Source organism: Ursus arctos, unplaced genomic scaffold, assembly GCF_023065955.2.
Source record: "Ursus arctos isolate Adak ecotype North America unplaced genomic scaffold, UrsArc2.0 scaffold_19, whole genome shotgun sequence".
In the NCBI taxonomy this organism is placed as follows: Eukaryota; Metazoa; Chordata; class Mammalia; order Carnivora; family Ursidae; genus Ursus; species Ursus arctos.
In genome coordinates, this window is record NW_026622863.1 from 11,597,734 (window position 1) to 11,621,985 (window position 24,252).

The 24,252-nt window shown below is 40.2% G+C and overlaps 1 protein-coding gene across 6 annotated transcripts in view; it reads left to right on the forward strand.

The window, feature by feature from the left end:
• The window catches only part of FTO (FTO alpha-ketoglutarate dependent dioxygenase), a 415,235-nt gene that overhangs the window by 145,553 nt on the left and 245,430 nt on the right, over positions 1-24,252 (forward strand). For all 6 annotated transcript variants that reach the window (XM_026494768.4, XM_057314090.1, XM_044382390.3 and 3 more), the window contains exons 5-6: positions 12,924-13,003; positions 20,049-20,192. In XM_026494768.4, the coding sequence (XP_026350553.1) occupies positions 12,924-13,003; positions 20,049-20,192 (224 nt within the window). The remainder of the gene's footprint in view (positions 1-12,923; positions 13,004-20,048; positions 20,193-24,252) is intronic.

Below are 24,252 nucleotides of genomic sequence, written 5' to 3' on the forward strand. Positions count from 1 at the left end.
TAGTGATAAGAAATTTTAAGATATACTTTCTTAGCAATTTTTCATTACATTACATCCCCATGACGTCTTTATTTTATAACCAGAAAACTATACCTGTTGACATCCTTTACTCGTTTCTCCCACTCCTCTTACCCCAGCTTCAGGCAATCACCAGTCTGTTCTCTGTATCTTTGAGCTTGTTTGTTTGTTTGTTTTGTTTTATGCTTTTTGTTTTTGTTTTAGATTCTACATATAACTGAGATCATAGGGTATTTGTATCTCTGTGTCTGACATATTTCACTTAGCATAATGCCCTTGAGGTCCATCAATGTTGATGTAAATGGCAACATTTCATACTTTTTTATGGCTAGATAGTGTTCCATTGTATTTATATACCATAATTTCTTTATCCATTCATCTATCAATGGACAGTTAGATTGTTTCCATATCTTGGCTGTTGTAAATAATGCTGCAGGGAATATGGAGATGTGTATGTCTTTTTGAATAAGTGTTCTCATTTTCTTTGGGTGAATACCCAAGAGGTGGAATTGCTGGATCATAGAGTAAATCTATTTTTAATTTTTTGAGGAACCGCCACACTGTTTTCTATAGCGGCTGTACTAATTTACATTGCCACGAACAGTGCAAAAGCTTTTTCTCCACAACCTTGCCAACATTGTTATTTCTTGTCTTTTTGATAATAACCATTCTGACAGGTGTGAAGTGATATCTTAGTGTGGTTGTAATTAGCATCTTTTCATGTACCTTTTGAGAAATGTCTATTCAAATGTACCTTCTGCCTACATTTAATTGGATTGTTTGTTTTTTGCTTTGGAGTTGTATGAGTTCTTAATGTATTTTGGATATTAACCTCTTATCAGATATATAATTTGCAAATATTTTCTCCCATTCTGTAGGTTGCCTTTTCATTTTGTTGATGGTTTCCTTTGTTGTGCAGAGCTATGTATGTATGTATGTACGTATGTATTTGAGAGACAGAGAGTGGGAGGAGGGGCAGAGGGAGAGAGAGAGGAAGAGAGAGAGAGAGTCTCAAGCGGACTCCATGCTGAGCATAGAGCCCGACGTGGGGCTCATCCTCCCAACTCTGAGATCATGACCTGCGCCAGAATCAAGAGTCGGATACTTAACTGACTGAGCCACCCGGGCGCCCCTGTGCAGAGGTTTTTAGTTGGACGTAGTCCTATTTGTTTACTTTTGCTGTCACTGCTTTTGCTTATGGTGTCATATATAAAAAGTCATCGCTAAGACCTATGTCAGGGAGCTTACTGCTATGTTTTCTTCTTATACTGTGGTTTTAATTATTTAAATAAAGCATAGGCTCTCACAAGTTTTTCATGAAGGCTAATGGTAAGGGAATGTTGGTAGCTTTTATTCTTTGAGTTTTTATATTGTCTGAGAGTGACTTTCTGTACCTTCACATGCTGCTCCCTTCTTAAATAGCTATAGGATTCTTGCATAACATACTTCCTACCTGGAAACTCTAAATATTGTCCCCTTGAGCTCTGATATTTGATGTTAGAGAGATGTCTGAGGTCATCTTCATTTTGATTCTATTGTAGTAAATTATGTTTTTTCTTTGAACATTTGTCATATTTTGCCTTTAATATTTGAACAGAATATGTTTATGTACTTCAACCACCATTTCGTAGTGCAGAGCCCTTTCACAACTTTGGGAAATATTCTTCTGTTAGTTCTTTGGGTTCTTTGATCTGTCCTTTTTCTGTTTTCTTTCTAGGATTCTTCCTGTATATATATTTTGGCTTCCAGAATCTGCCCCTCATTTCTTATCTCTTCTGTCACTGATTTTCATTTTCCCTCCAAGTTCTAGGCGAACGTTTTGAGTTCCCTCATTCATTTCAGTAATTTGAGTTTTTTGTGGTCTGTGTTCTGTTGTCCACTATGTCTTCCATCATTTATAGTGAAGCGACACTATTAAAAGAAAAGTCAACTCCACGTGTCTTTCCTGATCACAGACTGTACCATCTTCATGTCTACTTGCCCTGTTTTCAGATGTAGTACCATCTTGAATCAAGCGTCTTCTTAAAATATTGAGAATTTCATAAAAAATTAGTCCTGTCAGTTTGAGTAAAACCTCATTTGAGCAGAGATCATTTCAAAGTGGTTCCTTTCCTTTGAACTGCGTGTTTTCACATGAGTCTGGTGATTTGTCCCTCTGTGTTTCTCCTTACAGAAGGAGGACTAGTACTGGCTTCTAGGCAGGTTGGTGTTGAGGTTGTTTCTTTTGAAAACTTGGCATACATTCCTGGCCAGATCCTTCAGTCAAAAGGAGGAAGGATGGACATGAATCCTTCCATGGCCCCTAAGAGATTTCATGAACTGGAGTGTCCCGAAGAACTCAGTTTGATCTCTGTGTGGTGTAGATGCTTGCCATATGGGCAAACCAAGCCTGCTTTTGACCATCCTTGGCATACCTGCTTGCTCCGGTTTCTCAGCTCAGCAATGCCAGGCTGTCTTCTGAAAGTGGCAGCTTGTACCAGCGACACGCCCTGGGGTCTCTGAGTACCACAGGTTGCCTACATTTAAGGTCACTTTGCAGAGGCAAGAGGCCTGCCCTGTGGGTGCCCTGTAGCCTGTCATACCCTCCCACTCTTCTTCTGAGTCAAGGGAGAGTGCTTCCCCCCCGGGCTGGGCTTGCTATATTTACCAGGAAGCTGCTCTTTCAGAGGAGACACTCAGGAGGCAGCCTTCTTTGCCCCTCGTTTCATCTCATCTCACCTAAACGTATCCAGAACAACCCCTGGCAATTTCTGGCATATTAAGCACCTTCCTCGAATATTTAGTGCTGACAAAAGTTTTGACCTAATTGACTAGTCCCCTGACCGTGTGTCCTTGGGGAATCTGGGAATGGGGCAGGTCGGGAGGCCTGAGTCTGTACCGACGTCTTGCCGGGAAGCTTCCCCTCCCCCCTTTCGTTGGCTATTAAATTCTGAATATGTTCTCAGTCATGGATGTCCCCATGTCTAGGAAAAATAAGGTCATAAATATTAAGATTGAGCGATGAGAATGGACAGGTGAGTAAGAATGAAAAGCTTCAGTGACTGTGTGAAGCCAGGAAGATTGGATTTCAGTATTGGGCCTATTTAGCTCTGAAGTGTGCCTTCAGCGAAGCTCCTGATTGTTACTTTAAGAAATTTGGGATGAAATTGCCCTGCTAACACACTGGACAACAAAACCAAGGAAGTAAGGGGCTGGGTTAAATTTGGGATAACCAAGTGTCCCAGTTGGTCTATGCGGGAGGGGATCTCAGCAGGTGGGATTTCAGGAGAATCGTGGGCATGAATCAGTCACCCTAGCGGAAATTATGCCTTTGCATCTATGGTCTTTTATATATGAGATGAGATTTCATGCTACAGTGGGTGTCCAGGGCTCTTCACCAACCGATAGAGCACGCAGCACTTAGCTGGCAAAGAGTGAGAGCTGCTCTTCTATTTGTTTTCTTGAATACATTCTGCAAACTCTGATTCCAATTGAATATAGAATCACTCCGTTTTTTAAAAAATATTTTATTTTATTTTTATTTATTAATTAATTTATATTTATTAAATATTTATTTATTAATATTTTATTATATTATATTAGTCACCATACAGTACATCCCTGGTTTTTGATATAGAGGTCGATGATTCATTAGTTGCGTATAACACCCAGTGCACCATGCAATACGTGCCCTCCTTACTACCCATCACCGGTCTATCCCATTCCCCCACCCCCCTCCCCTCTGAAGCCCGCAGTTTGTTTCTCAGAGTCCATAGTCTCTCATGCTTCATTCCCCCTTCTGTTTACCCCCCCTTTCTTTATCCCTTTCTTCTCCTACCGATCTTCTTAGTTCTTATGTTCCATAGATGAGAGAAACCATATGATAATTGTCTTTCTCTGCTTGACTTATTTCACTTAGCATCATCTCCTCCAGTGCAGAATCACTCCGTTTTTAGCTATATTCTGAAATAGCTCTGGCAAATAGACATTCTTTCCTGTTTTCTTCCTGAAAATGATGAGGAGTTGTCTTTTGTAAAGCTGCAATGTCTTTAGCGTATCTTTTAAGATGTACAGTCCATGACGCCGCAGCCACTTTTACAGACTTAGAGTTTTAGAGAAATTAGAAGCTCGTGGGTGAAAATTACAAGGTTCTTTCTAGAAGCCATAAAGGATTGGAGACAGGTGGGAGCAATTGCAAAAGTTGTTTGATTAGGAGGGTGCCAAGGATTTGAATAAAGGTACAGGCCTCAATGTAGTACTTCAAATGTTGCGTTTTCACCCGGCCTGTATCAGGTTCATTGCCTCTCAGTGGAACAAAAGCCCTTGACCAGTGGTCACTAAGCTGTTTTCTCCCTGGGGCTTCCTTCAGCTCAGGCTGGGATCGCTGATGTCGCCGCCCTCAGCTTTCACTGCATTTTGTAATACTGTTTGTACAATACCCTAATGTTTTGTGACTTAATCATCTTCAATCAGGTTTTCCTGTGAAAACCCCTGAAATTGCTCTTCATTTTGCTCTCTCCCTTGCTTCACTTATCCAGTCCATTAGCAGGTCTTACTGTTTTTCTCGAAAACATTCTGAATCTGATCCACTACTCACCGTCTCCCCCTCCGTGACCGTGGTCCGAGTCACCACCAGCTCCTGTGTGGATTACAGCAGCAGCTTCCCCACTGGGCTTCCTGCTTCAGGGCCTGCCCTTGTCAGTCCTCCCTCTCCCAGAAAGCTGCCAGAGTGGTCTACTCAGACTTGGATCACATTTTTCCCCCCTACTTGAAATTTTCCAACGGTTTCCCATTGTATCTAGACTCAAACCCCAAATTCTAGACCGTGGTCAACAGAGGCCTGCTTCATGGGTTCAACTTGCCCTCCCCACCTTGAGCACCATGCTACCGTCTCAAGTACAACAAGCTCATTCCCACTTCCATGCCTTGGCCCCAGCTCTTAACTTCCGCTTGGAATTCTCTCATCCCAGACGTTGGCATTGCCAGGATCCTCCCAACTTAACTCTCCCCAGTGAAGTTTCCATATACAGTAGCATGTTATTCCCTCGCACCCCCACTAACTCTTACACTTCTTAAATTATCCTTTGTTTTCTCCATAGCAAGTCATTTCTGAATTTCTTGTTTATTTTCTTATTCTGTATCTTCCCCATCATAATGTAACCTCCGTGAGTGCACGGACTTTGTTTTGTTCACTGTGTCCAGAATAGTGCTTGACACAGAGTAGTTGCTCATCCAAATATGAAATTCAGTGATGCAAATAAGTGTTTTCTTTGCCTTGAGATCACCCTGGGAGAATAACTGTGTAGTTGTATACCTGTATTTTGGTCTCAAGATTGTGAGCTATGGAATCTTAAAGAATTTTCCAAAGACTTTTCAGTTGATAATTTTTTTAAAAAAATAAGAGTTTATTTTTTAGAGCAGTTTAGGCTCCTAGCAAAGTTGAGCAGAAAGTACAGAGAGTTGCTCTGCACCTCTGTCCCCACGCGTACACACCCTTTCCCGCCATCTACATCCGCCACCAGTGTGGTACGTTTGTTACAGTTGATTCACCTACGTTGATACATCATTATCACCGAAATTCATATTTTACATTCGAGTTCACTCTTGGTGTTGTATATTTTGTGGATATGTTTTATGGATTTAAAAAATGTATTATGACCTATATCTGCCATTATAGTATCATACAGGATAGTTTTACCACCCTAAAAATCCTCTATAATCCTCCTATTCATGCCCCACACCCAACTCCTGGCAACTTTTTACTTTCTCTGTAGTTTTATCCCTTCCAGAATGTTGTATAATTGAAGTCTTACAGTATATAGCCTTTTCCGACTGGCTTCTTTTACTTATTAATATGTATTTAAGTTTCCTCATTTCTTTTCATGACTTGATAGCTCATTTCTATTTAGTGCTGATACGATTCTGTTGGTGAGCGGGCCATGGTTTATCTATCCACCTACTGACATACATTTTGGTTGCTTCCAAGTTTTGGTAGTTGTTGATAAAGCTGCTATAAACATCTGTTCACAGGTTTTTGTGTGGACATAGATTTTCAGCTCATTTGGGTCAATATCAAGGAGGGCAATTGCTGAATCTTACCGTGAGAGTATGTTTAGTTTTGTAAGAAATCACCAAACCAAACAGCTTTCCAAAACAGCTGTATCATTTTGCATTCCCACCACCACGGAATGCGTGTTCCATTATTTTTGTCAGCATTTGGTGTTATCAGTTATCAGTGGATTTTGGCCATTCTAATAGGTGGATAATGGTATTTTGTTATAATTTGCAGTTCCATGATAAATGATAAAGAGCATCTTTTCATATACTTATTTGCAATCTGTATTTTGGTGAGGTGTATATTGGCAGGTCTCCTGCCCATTTTTTCAGTAAAGTTGTTTTCTTGTTGTTGAGTTTTAAGAGTTCTTTGTATTTTGAATTATAGTCCTTTATTTAACGTGTCTTTTGCAAATATTTTGCCCCAGTTTTCAGCTTGTTTTCTTATTCTCATGACAGTGTCTTTCACAGAACAGTTTTTAATTTTTCTGGAGTGCAGTTTACCGGTTATTTCTTTCCTCGGTTGTGCACTTGGTGTTATAACCAGAGTCATCACCATGCCCAAAGTCATCTAGATTTCCTCTTACGTTATTTTCTAGGAGTTTTATACATTTTGTATTTATATTGTGATTCATTTTGAGTTAATTTTTATGAAAAGCGTACAGTTTGTGTCTAGATTATTTTTTTTCACCGTTTGTTGAAGAGACTAGCTTTGCTCCCACTGTATTGCCTTAGCTCCTTCGTCAAAGATCCGTTGACCGTGTTTATGTGGTTCTTTTTCTGGATTCCCTTTTTTTCTGTTCCATTGATCTATTTATCTGTTCTTTTGCCAATAAAACATTGTCTTAATTGCTGTAGTTTTGCAGTAATTCTTGAAGTTGAGTAAATCAATCTTCCAACTTTTTCTTCAATATTGTCTTGGCTATTTTGCGTCTTTTGCCTCTCTATATAAACTGTAGAATCAGTTTGTCAGAATCCACAAAATAACTTGTTGGGATTTCGATTGGTATTGCACTGAATCTATAGATCAAGTTGGGAAGAACAGACATCTTGACGATATTGAGTCTTTCTGTCCATGAACATGATATATCTCTCCATTCATTTAGTTCTTTGATTTTGTTCACCAGGGTTTTTTGGTTTTCTTTTTTTTTTCATTTCTTTTTTCTTTCTTTTCTTTTTTCTTTCTCTCTTTCTTTCTTTCTTTCTTTCTTTCTTTCTTTCTTTCTTTTTTTTATAGAGAGAGGGAGGGAGGACAAGAAGAGGTGGAGAGAGAGGAAGGGAGAGAATCTTAAGTAGGATCCATGCTCCAGCACGGAGCCTGATGCAGAGCTCTATCTCACAACCCTGAGATCATGACCTGAGCTGAAATCAAGAGGTGCTTAACCAAATGAACCACCCAGGTGCCCCTTTGATTTTTTATGTAGATCCTTGTACATATTTTGTTAGATTTTATATCTAAATATTTTATTTCAAGGGATGTTAATGTAATTGGTAATATGTTTTTACTTTCAAATTCTCCTTCATTAGGAAAGTGATTGCCTTTTGTATATTAACCTTATATCCTGCAGCTATGCTGAAATTGTTTATTGATTCCAGGAGGGTTTTTTTGTTGTTGTCGTTGTTGATTCTTTTCGATTTTCTGCAGAGACAGTCACATCATCTGTGAAGAAGGACCGTTTTATTTCTTCCTTTTCAGGCTTGTATACCTTTTCTTTCCTTTTTTTGTCTCACTGCATTAGCTGGCACTTCCAGGGTGCTACTGGAAAGGAGTGATGAGAAGAGACATTCTTGCCCTGTTACCGATCTTAGTGAGAAGTGTGATGTTAGCTGTAGGTTTTTTTGTAGATGGTCCTTATAACATTGAATAAAGTTACTCTTTAGTCCTAGTTTATTGAGAGTTTTTATTACGGATTTGTGTTGGATTTTGTCAGATGTTTTTTTCTTCATCTATTGATATGATCATGTGATGTTTCTTCTTTAGCCTGTTGATGTGATGGATTATATTAATTGATTTTCAAATATTGAGCCAAACTTACATACCTGGATAAATTTCACTTGGTTGCTGCATATAAGTCTGTAAGGTGTATATATAAGTATATAAAGTATACATTGTTGGTTTCTATTTTCTAATATTTTGTTGAGGATTTTGGCATTCATGTTCTTGAGAGATATTAATTTGTAGTTTCCTTTTCTTGTAATATCTTTGTCTGGTTTTGCTATTAGGGTTTTGCTAGCCTCATAGAGTGAATTAGGAAGCCTTCCTTCTACTTTTTCTTCTGGAAGAGTTTGTAAAGAATAGGTATAACTTCCTCCTTAAATGGTTGGTAGAATGCACCAGTGAACCCATCCGGGCCTGGTGCTTTCTGTTTGGGAGGGTAATTAATTTTGATTCAATTTCTTCAGTACACATAGGCCTATTCAGATTATCTGTTTCTTATGTGAGTTTTGGCAGATTGAGTCTTTCAAAGAATTGGTCCATTTCATCTACATTATCAAGTTTGTAGGCATAGAGCTGTTCATAGTTTTACTTTATTTGCCTTTTAATATCCGTAGGATCTGTAGTGTTGTTCCCTTTTTTATTTCTGCTATTAGTAGTTTGTGTTTTTCCTTTTTTTTCTTAGCTTGGACAGAGGCTTATTGATTTTATTGATCTTTTCAAAGAACCAGCTTTATTTCATTGACTTTCTCTGTTGATTTGCTGTTTTTCATTTCACTGATTTCTGTTCTAATTATTATTTTTTGTCTTTTTACTTTAGATTTAATTTGCTTTCCTTTTTCTAATTTCCTATTGCTGAAGCTTATAATACAGAGTTTAGATCTTTCCTTTGTAATATATGCATCCAGTTTGTTAAATTTTACTCTTCAAAGTGCTTTTGCTGCATCTCACAAATTTTGATGTTGTATTTTCATTTTCATTTAGTTAAAAATACTTCAAAAATTTCTCTTAAACAAACTGAGGGCTACAGAGGGGAGGGGGGTGGGGGAATGGGATAGACCGGTGATGGGTAGTAAGGAGGGCACATATTGCATGGTGCACTGGGTGTTATACACAACTAATGAATCATCGAGCCTTACATCGAAAACCGGGGATGTACTGTATGGTAACTAACATAATATAATAAAAAATCATTATTAATAAAAAAAAAAAAAAAATTTCTCTTGAGAGTTCTTCTTTCACCGTGTTATTTAGAAGTTGTTTAGTCTCAAGTATTTTGAGATTTTCTGTCTTTCTCTTACTGGTTTCTAGTTTATTTCCTGTATAGTCTGAGAGCAGAGACTGTATGATTTCTATTCTTTTAAATTTGGAATTTCTTATTTATTTATTTGGTTCCAGAATGTGGTCTGTCTTGGTGAATGTTCCATATGAGCTTGAGAAGAATGTGTATTCAGCTCTTGTTGGATGAAGTAGTCTGTAGATGTCAGTTATATCCAGTTGATTGATGGTATTCTTGAGTTCAGCTGTGTCCTTATTGATTCTCTGCCTAATGGATCTGGCCATTTCTGATAGGGGATATTGAAGTCTCCAGCTATAATCGTGGATTTGTCTATTTCTCCTTGCTGTTCTATTAGATTTTGCTTCACGTAATTCGACTCTATTATGAGGCACATACACATTAAGGATTGTTATATCTTCATGGAGGATTGACTCCTTTATCATTATGTAGTGCCCTTTTTATCCTTGATAATTTCCTTCTTTTGAAGTCTGCTCTGTCTGAAATTCATATAGGTACTCCAGCTTTGTTTTGATTAGTGTTAGCATAGAATATCTTTCTCCACCCCTCTATTTTTAATTTACATGTGACTTTATACTAGGTGAATTTCTTGTAGGCAACATATAATTGGGTTTTGTTTTTTCATCCACTCTGACAGTCTCTTTTAATTGATATATTTACTCCTCTGACATTGAAAATGATTATTGATATAATTGGTTTAATAGCTACCTTATTTATTAATGTTTTCTTTTTTAAAAAATTCTATTTATTTGACGGAGAGAGAGAGAGAGAGTGCACAAGCAGGGGGAGTGGCAGGAGGAAGAGGAAGAAGCAGGCTCCTGTAAGGACTCTGATGGTGGGCTCATTCCCAGACCCTGGGATCATGACCTGAGCCGAAGGTAGATGCTTAACCAGCTGAGCCACCCAAGCTCCCTTTGTTAATATTTTGTTTTTGTTGCCCTTGTTCTTTGTTCGATTTTTCTCTCTGGCCATCATTTCTTCAGATAATCTTTTTCTGTCATTATCCCTCTTCTTTTTTTTTTTTTTAAAGATTGATTTATTTGATAGAGCATGCACATGAGGGAGCAGGGGAGAGGCAAAGGGAGAGGAAAGAGAGAATCCCAAGCAGACTCCATGCTGAGTGCAGAGCTGGGTGCAGGGCTTGACCCATGAGATCATGGCCTGAGCTGAAACCAAGAGTTAGATGCTTAACTGACTGAGCCACCCAGGTGCCCTGTGTTCATTCTCCCTCTTCTGAGAATCAAATTATATTTATGTTAAGCTGATCAGTAGTGTCTCATAGGTCATTGATGCCCTTTCATTTACCTGTAGTCTTTCTTTCTCTATGTGCTTCATTTTTGTGTAGTTTCTATTTCTGTCTATTCTAGTTTACTGTTTTTTTTTTCCTGCAGTGTCTAAAGTGCTGTTAATCTCATTCAGTTGATTTTTTATTTCAGATACTACGTTTTTCATCTTTAGAAGCTTCATTTTATTTGTATATATGAAAGATACATATATGTGAAATAAAAGAAAGATATGTTTACATTTTATATATACATATGTGTCATATATCATATATGCCATATTTATCTTTCATTTCTCTTCTCCGTTACTTTTTTTAAATAAAATTTTATTTTTAAAAAGATTTATTTATTTATTTGAGAGAGAGAGAGCAAGAGCACGAGCAGGGGGAGGGTCAGAAGGAGAGGGAGAGAAGCAGGCTCCCCACTGAGTGTGGAGCCTGATGTGGGGCATGACCCCACGATCATGAGCCAAAAGTAAGAGTCGGATGCTTAACTGACTGAACCACCCAGGTGCCCCCATACGATTTTATTTTTAAGTAATCTCTATACCCAGGGTGGAGCTCGAACTTATAGCCGTGAGATCAAGAGTCATAAGCTCTACCAGCTGAACCAGCCAGGCACCCCTCTTCTCTGTTACTTCTTGAGTGGATGCTGGATATTGTGAATTTTATTTGTTGGGTGTCTGATTTTGTTAAATTCTTTTAAATAGTGTTGGCCTTTGCTCTAATGACTAGTTAAGTTATTTGGAATAACTTGGATACTTTTGAGGCTTGCTGTTAAGCTATTATGTGAATCTAGGGCAGCCTTTGATGTAGAACGAATGTAGCTCTGCTACTAAGGTGATGCTTTTCCAAGGGCTCCATCCATTATCTCATGTAGTAGGAGCCATTCTGGCTGCTGGGAACACAAAATATCCCCAGCCCTGTGTGGGCTCTGAGATTTGTTCAGCCTGTCATTTGCTGGTGCTTCTTTTCCTGCCCTTGGAAAATTTTCATTCACACATGCACCAGTCAGTGCTCAATGATAGACTTAAAGGAACCCTTCTGCAGATGTCTGCTTCTTTTCTCTCTGTACAAGTTCTCCTATTCCAGTATTCTGTCTTACAAATCCATTTTGTCTGGCTTTCCTAAACTCCAGTCTCTGTCTTCACCATTCAGCAAGAAGGAAAACTGAAAACTCTGGGTTCTGACTCCCCTCTCTCTACTCTGGCTTTGAAACTGTTCCAGGTAGTAAGCTAGGGCAATTTTAGGCCTCACCTATTTTGTTTCTGTGTCTTTGGGATTGTGTCTTAATCTCTTTTCCAGTGTCAGTAAGTTTGTTTTCTATTTTTGGTCCATTTATATAGTTGTTTAAAGTAGGAAGGCAAAGCTTGTCACTGGTACTCCGGAATGTCCAGAAGGAGGAGACCTTCAGTTGACATTTTACATTTCCATTATTTTGTTTAGAAGTTAATTTTGCTGCTCTGTAAGGGGTGTTGTGGTTTTGCCTTTTAATTTAAATTGTTTTGAATTTTGGTATCTTGGTAAGAAGCCTCTGTTGCCTATATAGGAAATCACACAGTGCTGAAGAATAGTACTGTTCCCTTCTCTTCTTTGTAATAGAGAAAGCTATGTCCTAAGCAGAGGTGATAGAGATTTTGCCTGACATGTGGCATCATTTCTTAGAATACGCAACAACTTGGCCATTGGTTTTTCTTCCACAGCATGTGGTTTTAGGCTTATTCTTCAGCTGATGAATTCACCACCTACTCCATTCTTGGGCTGTGAATCCATAGGCTTGAATTCTGTCCTGAGAGCCAAAACTTTGCAACTGCTGAGTTGGTTGGTTTTTTGCCTGGAAAAATTGTTAGGGCAAAATTGATACTTTGATTGGGGAGAGAAAGAGGCAGATTTTCAGATGAAAGCTGTTCCACCCAAATAGTATAAAAATTTTTTGGCTTATTATCTAAAGGCATGGATAGAATTTGATGTATCATGAGAAAGAGAGAAGTTCATAAATAGTAAACTTAGTGATGAGTGGGCATCATAAGACCACACATAAGTAGGGTAACCATGTATCCTGTTTGCCAAAGACAGTCCTGGTTTACACCTGTTGTCCTGGAATAATTAACATCCCCTTTTACTCTTGGAAGTGTCATGGTTTTGATGTCTATATATGTACTTATATACATACAAAGTCATCCTAGTCATAAAGAATGGTTTAAAGAATACAGAGTAGGTGTTAATTCCCTGGTTATTGTTGTCCTTGAATGATGGATTTACTGTTTACTTTGTATTTTTGTTGAATAGTTTATAGTGACTAATAAATGTGTGTGTGGGGGGGTTATTTTTTTTAATCTTTGGTATTTTTCCTACAGATGATCTCAATGCCACCCACCAACACTGTGTTTTGGCTGGTTTACCACCTCGGTTTAGTTCCACCCACCGAGTGGCAGAGGTAAGTGTAAATAAAAATGTGATTCAAACTTAATTGGATGTGACAGCAGTGGTTGAATGAGCAATTTTGCATAGAGTTTTGGAAGAGTATTTGATAGGAAAATTGCTTCCATCGAACTTAACATTAGCCTTTATTTACTTGCTTTTTTAGCCTCAACTGTGTTGGGTACAGTTTTAAAAAGTGTATTCACAGCATGGGATTAGTATATTTTGCTTCTTTGGGGTTCTGTTTCTTGGAGAAGATAAAATGCTATTGGCAGGTGTTGCTAGTTAGAGATTTTGTAAGGGGTTTGTATCTGTCAAGGTCAAGGACAGGAGGTGGCCAGAAGGAAATGGGGTGGGTTTGTGTGCTTGTACATGTGTTAGCTGTGACTAGGCTCCAATGGTTGCGAACTTAGATTTCCCTTAACTTTTGGGTCAGGCTTCTGAGCATGTGAATGTAAATTAAGGAGAGAGTTACAGTGGTGCCCAGAATTTCTGAGCTCCCCAGTTGTGTTCATAACCCAGACTTTGTTGCTAAATTCTGCCACCACTTGCAGTGTTGATGGCCAGCTGATTAGACCAGTTCAGAATGGAAACCTAGGAGGTGGGAAAGACTCTTAGTAGTCACCCTGCGGTACTGTGTGATCGATTAAGGAGGGTTCCATAGAGCGGGGGAATAATCATGAGAAGGACTACAAGTTGACCTTGTATCCAAGCTTGTTACCTGTGCTTTGCTTTGTAGATTGCCTTTCCATCATGCCACAGGGGGACCAGGGTGGGAAGTCGGGCAGAAGGAGTACAACAAAGTGGCAGGGGAACACAAGCACAAGCCCTTCTCAATCCCGAGACTGAGTCTGAAGGCAGTGGCATGTCATTCGGTAATTAAGTGGCTTTTCTCATGGACCCGTCATGCTGCTGTGGGCCAGAGAGGGCCTGAGTGTCTACTAAATCAAGATGCCATCAAGCCCATGAAACATTCCTTCGTCCCTTTCTCCTTATGTCCCTAGCCCTCTCTCTTCCATCCGCGCTCATCTAAATATTTGAGTGCCTGTTACGTGGTCAGCGGCACGACGGGCTTGAGGGAGAGGGCTGTCAACATCATCAACAGGACATCTATGGCCACTACCTCTGTTGAACCTCCATTTTAGTCGGGGAGACGGATCCCAAACAAATAAACACACGGATAATTATCTGAGAGACCCGAAAGTAAGTTCTGTTAGGCAGTGGGGAAGGAAGGACTGACTGAGTAGAGCGAGGACTAGAAGAAGGAATGCATATATGGACAAACAAAGGAACGAATGAACTCTTTACAGGATGCTTTCCCTGTGCCAGGCTCTTGGCTGGCTCTCAAGCCTGGGTGATTTGGGGATGACATTGCCATTAGTAGAAATGGCAGTTGAAGACAGTGAGGGAAGACAGTAGTTCATTCGGTTTTGAACAGGCTGCATTGGAGCTGCCCCATGGAGTGGTCTGGCAGATAAATGCAAAGAAGGGACTAAAGCTCTTCTCCTCCACGTCCTGCAATAGAAACGTGCCTACACAGAAGCCACCAAGAGGAGCACTCCAGAGTACAGTTCGAACAGTACCCCGTGCCCTGATTTCCTTTTTTCCAGGTGGACCAATTTAATGAGGGTAGCAGAGGTTTCAAAATATCCTGAGGTTCAGCATTTTCTGCTTTAGTCACAGCTGGCTTTGTGGCTTCTAAGTTTAGGCAACATTGTGAGTGTTAATTAACTTTTAAAAAAAGAAGCAGGTTTGTGTAGTGATGCTGTTGGGAGAAAAACATTATCTCAAATCTATGTCTTTTATGGTCTCTGTATTGCGTTCAAGCTACTAACTAGACAGCTCCACTGTGAATGATGTGACTGTCTTTCTGTTATAGATCAGGGTCAACAGACTATGGCCCATGGGCTAGCCAGCTGTTTTTATAAATAAAATTTTAATTGAAACACAGCCACACTCACTTGATTCTGTATAGTTTATGGCTGCTTTGGAGTTAAAAGGCAAAGCTGCATAGTCGCAACAAGCCTTGTGGCCTGCAAGCTTAAAATACTTACTATCTGGCCTTTAAAAAAAAAAAAGTTAGCTTTGTTTGATGTCATCTGATGTATACAGGCTTTAATAATCACCTTAAAGTAAAATGTGATTTTTGAAACATCACCATTTTAAGGTAACTTTTTATTTCTATGAAAAGTCAAAAATGATAATGTTCAGTGTTGGTAAAGGTACAGTGAAATAGGTACATTCATATACTTAGGGAAGTTTTTCTAAGTGGTATACTTTTTGGAAAGCTATATGGGGATGTGTATAAAGTACCATAAAAACATCTTTGATCTCATAACACTGTTTTTGGGAATCAAACCTAGGAAACAATTCAAAGGAAGCACACACACACACACACACACACACACACACAAATGTTTATCTAGAGTGACTAAGAGTAGTGAAGAGCTGGACAGAACCTCAGTGCCTCTGTAGACGTGATTGGTTAATTAAACTAGTATCACCTCAGTGAGCAACCATTGGAAACACTTACTTTGAATACTTAGCTGCAGAGAAAAACAGAATAGACACTGTTGTGTACATTCTGGTCACAGCTGTGTGGACAAAGAATCATGTGCAATAAAAATAATTTAAAAAAGGTAAGATGATAGGATTATGATTTAATATTACTTAAAAATTTTTTTTCATGTCATATTATTGTTGTCAGTAATACAAGAGGGAACAGATTTTTTTTTTCTAACATGAAAGTTACATTAGTATTTCCCTCAAGACAAGAGATGGAAAAACCCAATGTGGTAGCCTTCACTTATTTTATAAATGTCCTCTCCTTCATGCAGAATTAACGTGCTGTGTCTTATCTGTGCCGCACAAAATGGTTTGCTGTTTCTTGTCCATTCAAAGTATGTTGGAAATAGATTGTCTTAAGGAAGTGATGTTCTGAATTTCATTTTAGTTAATCAGAGAAGAAATCTAGTTTTTCGGTTACATGTGACTAGATTATGTCTGACGGTGCTCGATTGTTACTGGAATTTTTTTTCTTCTGGTTGGAACAGAAGAAATCTGTCCTCCTGAATATCTTTTTTTTTAATTTCAATTTTATGTGTTTTATATATAATTATATTTTGAATATGTAGTTACTCAAATGGTTCAAAATTCAAAAAGTACCCAAGAATAGTTTAAAATCTCTTTCTCCTAAAGCCACCAGCTCTTCATCCCCAGAGGCAACCAGTGGAGTCAGCTTGTTGTTATCCTTTCTGTGATACTTAAAACATATATAAACAAATATGTGTTTATTCAAAACAGGTTTGATACAAATGGTAGCCTACTCTACATTACTATTCTGCACTTTTTCGTAAGCCGTGGTGATAACTACTTATCAATATGTATTTCATACCTGGAGTAGGCAGTGGTTTCTTAGATATGACACCAAAAGCACAAACACCCAAAGAAAAAATAGGTAAATTGGACTTCACCAAAGTGAAAAACTATTACGCCTCAGGGGCGCCTGGGTGGTGCAGTGGGTTGGATGTCCAGCTCTTAGTTTAGGTTCAGGTCAGGGTCGTGAGATTGAGCCCTGTGTTGGGCTCTGTGCTCAGCATGGAGTCTGCTGGAGATTCTCTCTTTCCCTCTCCCCCCACGTTCTCTCTCTCCTTCTCTCTCTAAAATAAATAGGGGCACCTGGGTGGCACAGTCAGTTAAGCATCTGACTCTTGGTTTCAGCTCAGGTTGCAGTCTCAGGGTCGTGAGCTCGAGCCCCGCCTTGGGCTCCATGCTCAGCATTGAGTCTGCTTAAGACTCTCTCTACCCCTCCCCACTGTTCTCTATCCCTCTCTCTCTCAAATAAATAAATAAATAACGCTTTTAAATAAATAAATAAATACATCTGAAAAAAAATCCCTATTATGCTTCAAAAGGTTCCATCAGGAAAGTGGAAAGAGAACTTATAGAATGCAAGAAGTATTTTCCTGTTGCTTATGTCACAAGGTCCTTGTGTCTAGGGTATATAAATAAGTCTCACAACCCAACAATTAAAAAGATAAATAATCCAATTTTTTAAATGACAAAATATCTGAATAGACATGTCTGCAAATAGGATACACAAGTGGCCAATAAACACATGAAAAGATGTTGAACATCATTAGTCATCAAGGAAATACGGAGCAAAACCACGGTGAGTTATCACGTCACACCCTCTAGAATGGCTACAGTCAGAATCACAGTAACAAGTATTGGTGAAGATGTGCAGAAATTGGAACTCTCATACGCTCCTGGAGGGAATATAAAATAGTTAAGCCACTTTGGAAAACAGTCTGACCTTTCCTCAGAATTTTAAATACAGTTACCTCATGACCTAGCAATTGCATACCTGAGAGAGATGAAAACTTGTACATGAACGTTCTTAGCAGCTTGACTCATAATAGGCAAAAAGTGAAAACAACCTAAAGGTTCATCATATGGGGGCGCCTGGGTGGCACAGCGGTTAAGCGTCTGCCTTTGGCTCAGGGCGTGATCCCAGCGTTGTGGGATCGAGCCCCACATCAGGCTCCTCCGCTATGAGCCTGCTTCTTCCTCTCCCACTCCCCCTGCTTGTGTTCCCTCTCTCGCTGGCTGTCTCTATCTCTGTCAAATAAATAAATAAAATCTTAAAAAAAAAAGGTTCATTATATAAAGAATGGAAAAACAAAAGTGATTATTTGATTAATATGATTTGATTAATACAATCAAATATTATTTGGCAATAAAAGGGAAGGAATTACTGATACATGCTACAACATGGATGAACCTTGAACTCTCCTGCTCAGTGAAAGAAGCTGGTCACAAAAGATCACCTATTGTATGATTTTATTTATAGGAAAGGTCCCGCATAGCCAGACCTGTGGTCACAGAAAATAGATGCGTGGTTGTCTGGAGCTGGGAAGGTTGGCAGAAAGGGGGGAGCAGGTGACTGCTAAGGGGTACAGTTTGTTTTGGGGAGGTGACCAGAATGTTCTAAAATTAATTGTGGTGATGGTTGCATAACTCTGTAAATATGCTATAAATAATGAATTGTAAGTTTTCACTGTGTGACTTATATGACGTGTGAATTATATCTCAGTAAAGTTGCTTCCCGTCCCTGCCCCAAAAATGGGCCTTATTGTAGGTTCTGTACGATGGATAAAATTCTGAACACCCAGAAAAAAAAGTACCCCCTCCTACCCGCCCCCCCCCTTTTTTTCTTTGGCTGCAAGTATGGCTCCACTGTAGTTTATTTAGTGAGTCCCCTATTGGTGGGAAATTTAGGTTGTTTCCAGTCTTTTGTAATAAATGGCATTGTGATTAGTAACCTCTTACGTAGGTCACTCGATACTTGGGAAAGTAAAGGTGTGAGTAGAGCGTGTTTATAGATAGAATGTCATTTTAAAAGAGGTTGCAGGAGTGGCTCCGGGACAAAAGTGAGTGGTGATTCAGCTCTACTTTTTGTTTTTTCTTTGTAGCAAGTGGGAGCTGCCTGCTGTTGTGCTTCCAGCACTCTGCGATCTTCATATTAAAATACATATTAGTCAGGCTTCTGTATTTGGCACCATAACTTTGTTTTTCCCAGGCTTATCCATGACACATCGCATAAAATGGCAGTAACCGTAGAAAGAATTTTTGTGCCAAGGCATTAGCCTTCAAGGTTATTTCTAAGGGATCTGTTTAAATTATACATGTTGAAATAGAAATACTTTAGGAATACATTTTCCTCATTGGGTTGAAAGGATATTTATAGCTTACTTTTTATCATTCTTAGGAAATCATGTTGTCGTCAGAACCAATGGATGCACTCTCCGTCTGCATCCTTTTCTTTTCTGACATATATCATTCAAAGGAAGAGCTGTCCATTTGACCTCTGTTTTGCTCCCACAGACAGAGAGGGATGAACTAGTTATCTGTGCCCTTGCCAATACCAAAGTACTAAGTTCTGCCTTTGAACATGCCTTGAGGGCATGAGCCACATATTCTCCATTATTTGAAGAACCTATTCCGCCAAGGACTGCAGCTGCTTGGTGTATGGTTTTTGCAGAAAAGGAAAATGAGTTCTTTGCCCTGTGTTTATAACTTCAATTTTTTTTTTCCCCACTGTTACTATTCCATTTTGTGGGCTGTTGAACCAATCAGTCTGGTTACCTTTCTTTCCCATTGTTAGGTTCAGGACGCTTATAAAAAAGTCAGTGTCTTTGACTTCTTGGTTAATTAATTATTCACCCAAAAACTCCTTACTGAGTTTCTTTTACATTTAGGACTTGGTTCTAGATACTGGAGTATCTGTAGAAAAAAAATATATAATAAAATGGTGTGTGTGTATACATGTATATATGTACATATACGTACATACATGGCTTTAGCCTCAGGGAGCCTACTGTTTAGTGATATAAGGCCCACATCATAAAAGAAAATCAGCAAGGAGAGAGGCCCAAGTGAGGCCAAGCTGGCAACACAGAGTCCAGGGAGCAGGCCACTACAGTAATTCTTTTTTTTTTTTTTTAAAGATTTTATTTATGTATTTGACAGAGATAGAGACAGCCAGCGAGAGAGGGAACACAAGCAGGGGAGTGGGAGAGGAAGAAGCAGGCTCATAGCGGAGGAGCATGATGTGGGGCCCAATCCCACAACGCCGGGATCATGCCCTGAGCCGAAGGCAGACGCCTAACCGCTGTGCCACCCAGGCGCCCCCACTACAGTAATTCTTTTTTTTTTTTTTTTTTTTAGATTTTTATTTATTTATTTGACAGAGAGAGAGACAGCCAGCGAGAGAGGGAACACAAGCAGGGGGAGTGGGAGAGGAAGAAGCAGGCTCACAGTGGAGGAGCCTGATGTGGGGCTCGATCCCCTAACGCTGGGATCACGCCCTGAGCCGAAGGCAGACGCTTAACCCCTGTGCCACCCAGGCGCCCCCACTACAGTAATTCTTAAGTTAAATATGGGCTGAGCTGTGGGGGCAACAGATTAAAGAATAGAAAAGGGACAAATGTGAACATCCCTAGGAAGCATTGTATGGTAAACTTGGATTTTGCTTCTAATCTTGATTTCTGTCTCTGCAGTGCTCGACTGGAACCTTGGATTATATCTTACAGCGCTGCCAACTGGCTCTGCAGAATGTCCGTAATGAGGCAGACAATGGTGATGTTTCTTTGAAATCCTTTGAGCCTGCAGTTCTGAAACAAGGAGAAGAAATCCACAATGAGGTGAGACTTTCAAGAACTGGGAAGCTACTTGCAAGCTCACAAGTTGATCTGCCCTAATTTCATGTGGGTGTGAGCCCTGAAAGTCCTCAGTGAGAGAGAAAGTTTAATTACTCACAACGAGAGCAGTAGCCAGAGTATCTGCATTTTTATGCCAGTTCTGCGAGCTCTTTTTCAGCAGGACAATGCGAAGTGGGCCTATAATGTGGGTGCATGCAGGGCTTGTAGTATAGGAAGGGAACTTGAGCAAAGGGAAGCCAAATCTTTTATAATAGGTAGTAACCCTGCCTGACCTTTGCTCCAAACAAGATACAGTCTTTATCCTCCTAGGCTGTTAGCATCCCTGCCCTTTGTTCCGGAGGAGAAACTATAACTTCCAAGGTTGTTCACTAAACATTCTTGCACTAGGAGGCTGAGGTAGAGGGAGGTCAGTGCTTTGCTCAAACACGTGCAGAAGCACAAGACTCACGAAGAGTAATCTGCCCGCAAAACCAGTGGGAATCATGGGTGGAGCCTAAGAGGAGGTGGCAGAGCCTGGCGTGTTATTTACAAAACGAGGTGCATGCCGTCAGTCCCACCATACAAGGTTTCACAAACTTTGCTGCTCTCAGCAACACCCTTGCCGCTTTTGCTTTATCTTTGGACTGTACATGTTGTTGTCTGTTTAATACTTCTAAAAACTCAGCTCTTTTTTTAAAAAAAGATTTATTGATTGATTACTTTAGAGAGGGAGAAAGAGTGGGGAGGGGGAGAGGGAGAGAGAGAGAATCCCCAGTGGACTCTCTGCTGAGCACAGAGCATGACGTGGCCCGATCCCACGACCCTGAGATCATGACCTGAGCCGAAATCAAGAGTCAGATGTTTAACTGACTGAGCCACCCAGGCGCCCCATAACTCAGCTCATTTTTTATGTAAATACATGTCTCCGAAAGGGAAGCTTTGTATTACCACTTTAAGTAGAAGCCTGTATCACTAGCCAAAAGAAAAAGGAACCAGAAAAATCTTGCCAGTGAAAACAGAGCAGTGTTACCACCTTCCAGCAGGTGCTTTTGCTGGGAGAAGGCTCTGAGCCTCAAGTCTCCATTATCCATGGGAGAAAGGAGATTCACATACAGCTTCATGAATTTTCTCTAATAGTCATTGAATGTTATACTTCAGATGGGTGAGTTTTGTCATGGGCGTATTATACCTCAAAACAAAAAACACTAAAAGGAAAAAAAGAGATTCCTAAGTGATAGAGAACTGTTGAAGGTCATCGCCAACCTGCGACTTTCTCTTTGCTAGAATTGGAAGGATTGATGGAGAATTTGGAATACAAAAATGTTCTCTTTCGTCCTTTCAACAAGTAATGACTGACCATGCGCCTGGTACCGTCTGTGTGCTTTAGGGTATATACTGGTAAGTAAGACCGTCGTCCTGGTGCAGGGGGATGCCAGATAATATGCCTCATGCATCTGTTCATCAGGTAGTATGTTAGATCGAGAGAACTAGAGAACATTCCCCCTGAGAAGATGTGCCGCGAGCAGGGGCTTGAAGGACATAAGGACTGAGCCATGTAGAGATCTGGGGAACAGCATTTTGGGCGGAGGGAGATGCCCCCACAAAATCTGTGATGTGGAGAATGTCTGATGTTTCCAGACTAGGTAAGGGACAGTCTAGTTGGAATGGCGGGAGTGGGGCTGCGAGTTAGAGGACAGGAGGTCACAGAGGTGGTATTAGGGGACTGGAAAGCAGCAGATCATATCAGTCCTTGGCGGTCCCTATAAGGACAACCACTTTCCTGTCTACTGAGAGGGAAATGGAGAGCCATCGAGGGGTTTGGCGCAGAGGAGAAACAGTGTCTCCTTCCACAATATCATATTATGTCTTTAAAGAGATATTTAGGATCTTACGAAGTACTCCACACTTTGTGAAACATTGCCAAAATCTCCAGAACCAAAGGCAAAGGTATTCTTCCATTCCAGGAAATAACAGCCACTTCTGCTCTCAGGACTGACTTTCTTCCCTTCGTTGTGCCTGATAAGTGTCCCATTTTCTCTCCTCTCTGTCCTCGCTAGAGACATTGCTGATAGCTAGAACCTCAAGAAAGATAAGCATTTATGGGCCTGGTGACCTCACTGAATTAGATTTGGGAGCAAAGTTATGTATTTCTCCATATTTGTAGTAAAGAAATTGTAATCTGGAAATCTAAGTCTTTTCCTTCCCTACATACCTTGCAATGTCAGGATTTGAGCTAGCAGAATGGGTGCTCTCTTTAACACTCACGTGGGCTATTTTTGCCCCTGTCCTTCTGGTCTTCTTCTGTGACTGACTGAGATGTTTTGTTATCATCAACCAGTGGGGGCAGTCTGTAAGATCACCCTGTTTATCTAACAGTAGAATATTGTCATCTGAACCCATTAGCCTCAGAAAGGGACTGGCTGCTTTTGACATTGTATATGTTAGCAAGCAAAGTGGGATAAAGATATATCAGAAACCTCAGCCCCTTGAAACTGTGGTCTAGGGTTGAAGGGAGAGAGAGAGCTTGAATCTGAATAGCGTGTGTGCTCTTCTTGTCCATCCCCCCAATCTTTTATTCTTCAAGGCCATCCCCTTAAAGAATGAATTCCATATGTCAAGGCATATCGTCAGATACTATTCTTTGGCCATACACGCTGGCCTGGGATGGAGCACTGGCATGCTGGCTTTCTACCGTGTCCTGTTGTTAAGCAATAGCACACATGTCCATAATAGTTCCCTCGGGTTCTTTATTGTTTGCTTTCCTGTTTCTTAAAAGCCATGTGCCTTCGCTGCTCCAATTATAGGATGAAGCCCTTGGTTTTATATGCTGCAGGCTTTCAGGCTATGTGGGTGTAGATGTGGCTTGTTTTCCTTAGATGGTTTCTAACCAAGCGATTTGGGAATTTTGGGGAGTAGAACTGAATACCTTAAGATATTTTTTCCTAATTTAAGATGCTTAGCAAAGATCTTTTGTCCAGTTGGAAGTAGAATCTTCCTGCATGTTTTTAAATATTGTTTTCCTTCTTAAAAATAGTTTTGGTCAACCTGTATCTTCCTTAAAGTTACTGTGAAGGGTCCTTTGAAGGGTGGCTCTTTGTACACTGGACATTAACATCTCTCCTGGTCTCACGTCTTTCTCAATGAGATAACTTATTCCAGTTATTACAGTGAGACGTTAACCCCACTGGGCCTGTTCACGCAGCTCATGAGGGAACTGCCTGAGCTGAGCTGGGGCCAAAGGAAGAGCCCAAACTAACTTGGCAGAAGAAAAGTAGGTGACAGTTGCTTACCTGTAAGAGGATGGAGGTGATTTACAGTATATGGTGATGTAGTAGCTCATAAATATGATTTTGAACTTTACCGCCGAATGCCCCATGTTTCAGGTAGGCAGGTTTCTTCCCCTTCAGACTTTTCCTAGATATCTTTTAGGAGAAAAATATTTCTCGACCGATCGTTCAGACTGCTCCAGTACAGGTTAGTTATGAGGGTTATGAGGGATGGTTTTCTGAGGCACAGTGATGAAACTGAAATGTGGACATGCTTTCATATTTCTCTGATGTTTCAGATGGCCTTTCAAGAACCCGCAAGGCCTCTAGGTTGTCGGTAGGCTTTGGTTAAATACGTGGGGGCATTGCTTACCTTTGTGGGGCATTGGCCCGCAAGATTGAATCACAGTGAATTTCTTTTAAGGGCCTGTCCAAAATCTGGGAGTTTGGTTCATAAGCATCATGAACTCCCAGAGAACCTCAAGAGAGTTCCTGTGTTTTGTCTCCCTGAGGCTCACATCTTTGGGGATCTGCATCGCCTGTGGCGTGTTCCTGGCCTCAGGTCAGCTGCAGCCCTCCTGATGGCTTGTCTCTTGTTTCTGCTCTGATAGTTATGAGCTTCCTGGGGGCACCATGCCCTGGAGAAGGGATGGAGACCCTACTCCCGGCATGCTTAGCACTGTATTGGTCAGTTGCTATGGTTGGCCTTTTATTTATTTAGTTAGTTATTTACTTATTATTTTTTTTAGCCCTGAAGAAATTCAGGCTTCCCTTCTATTCTGAATTCTGACCTGTCA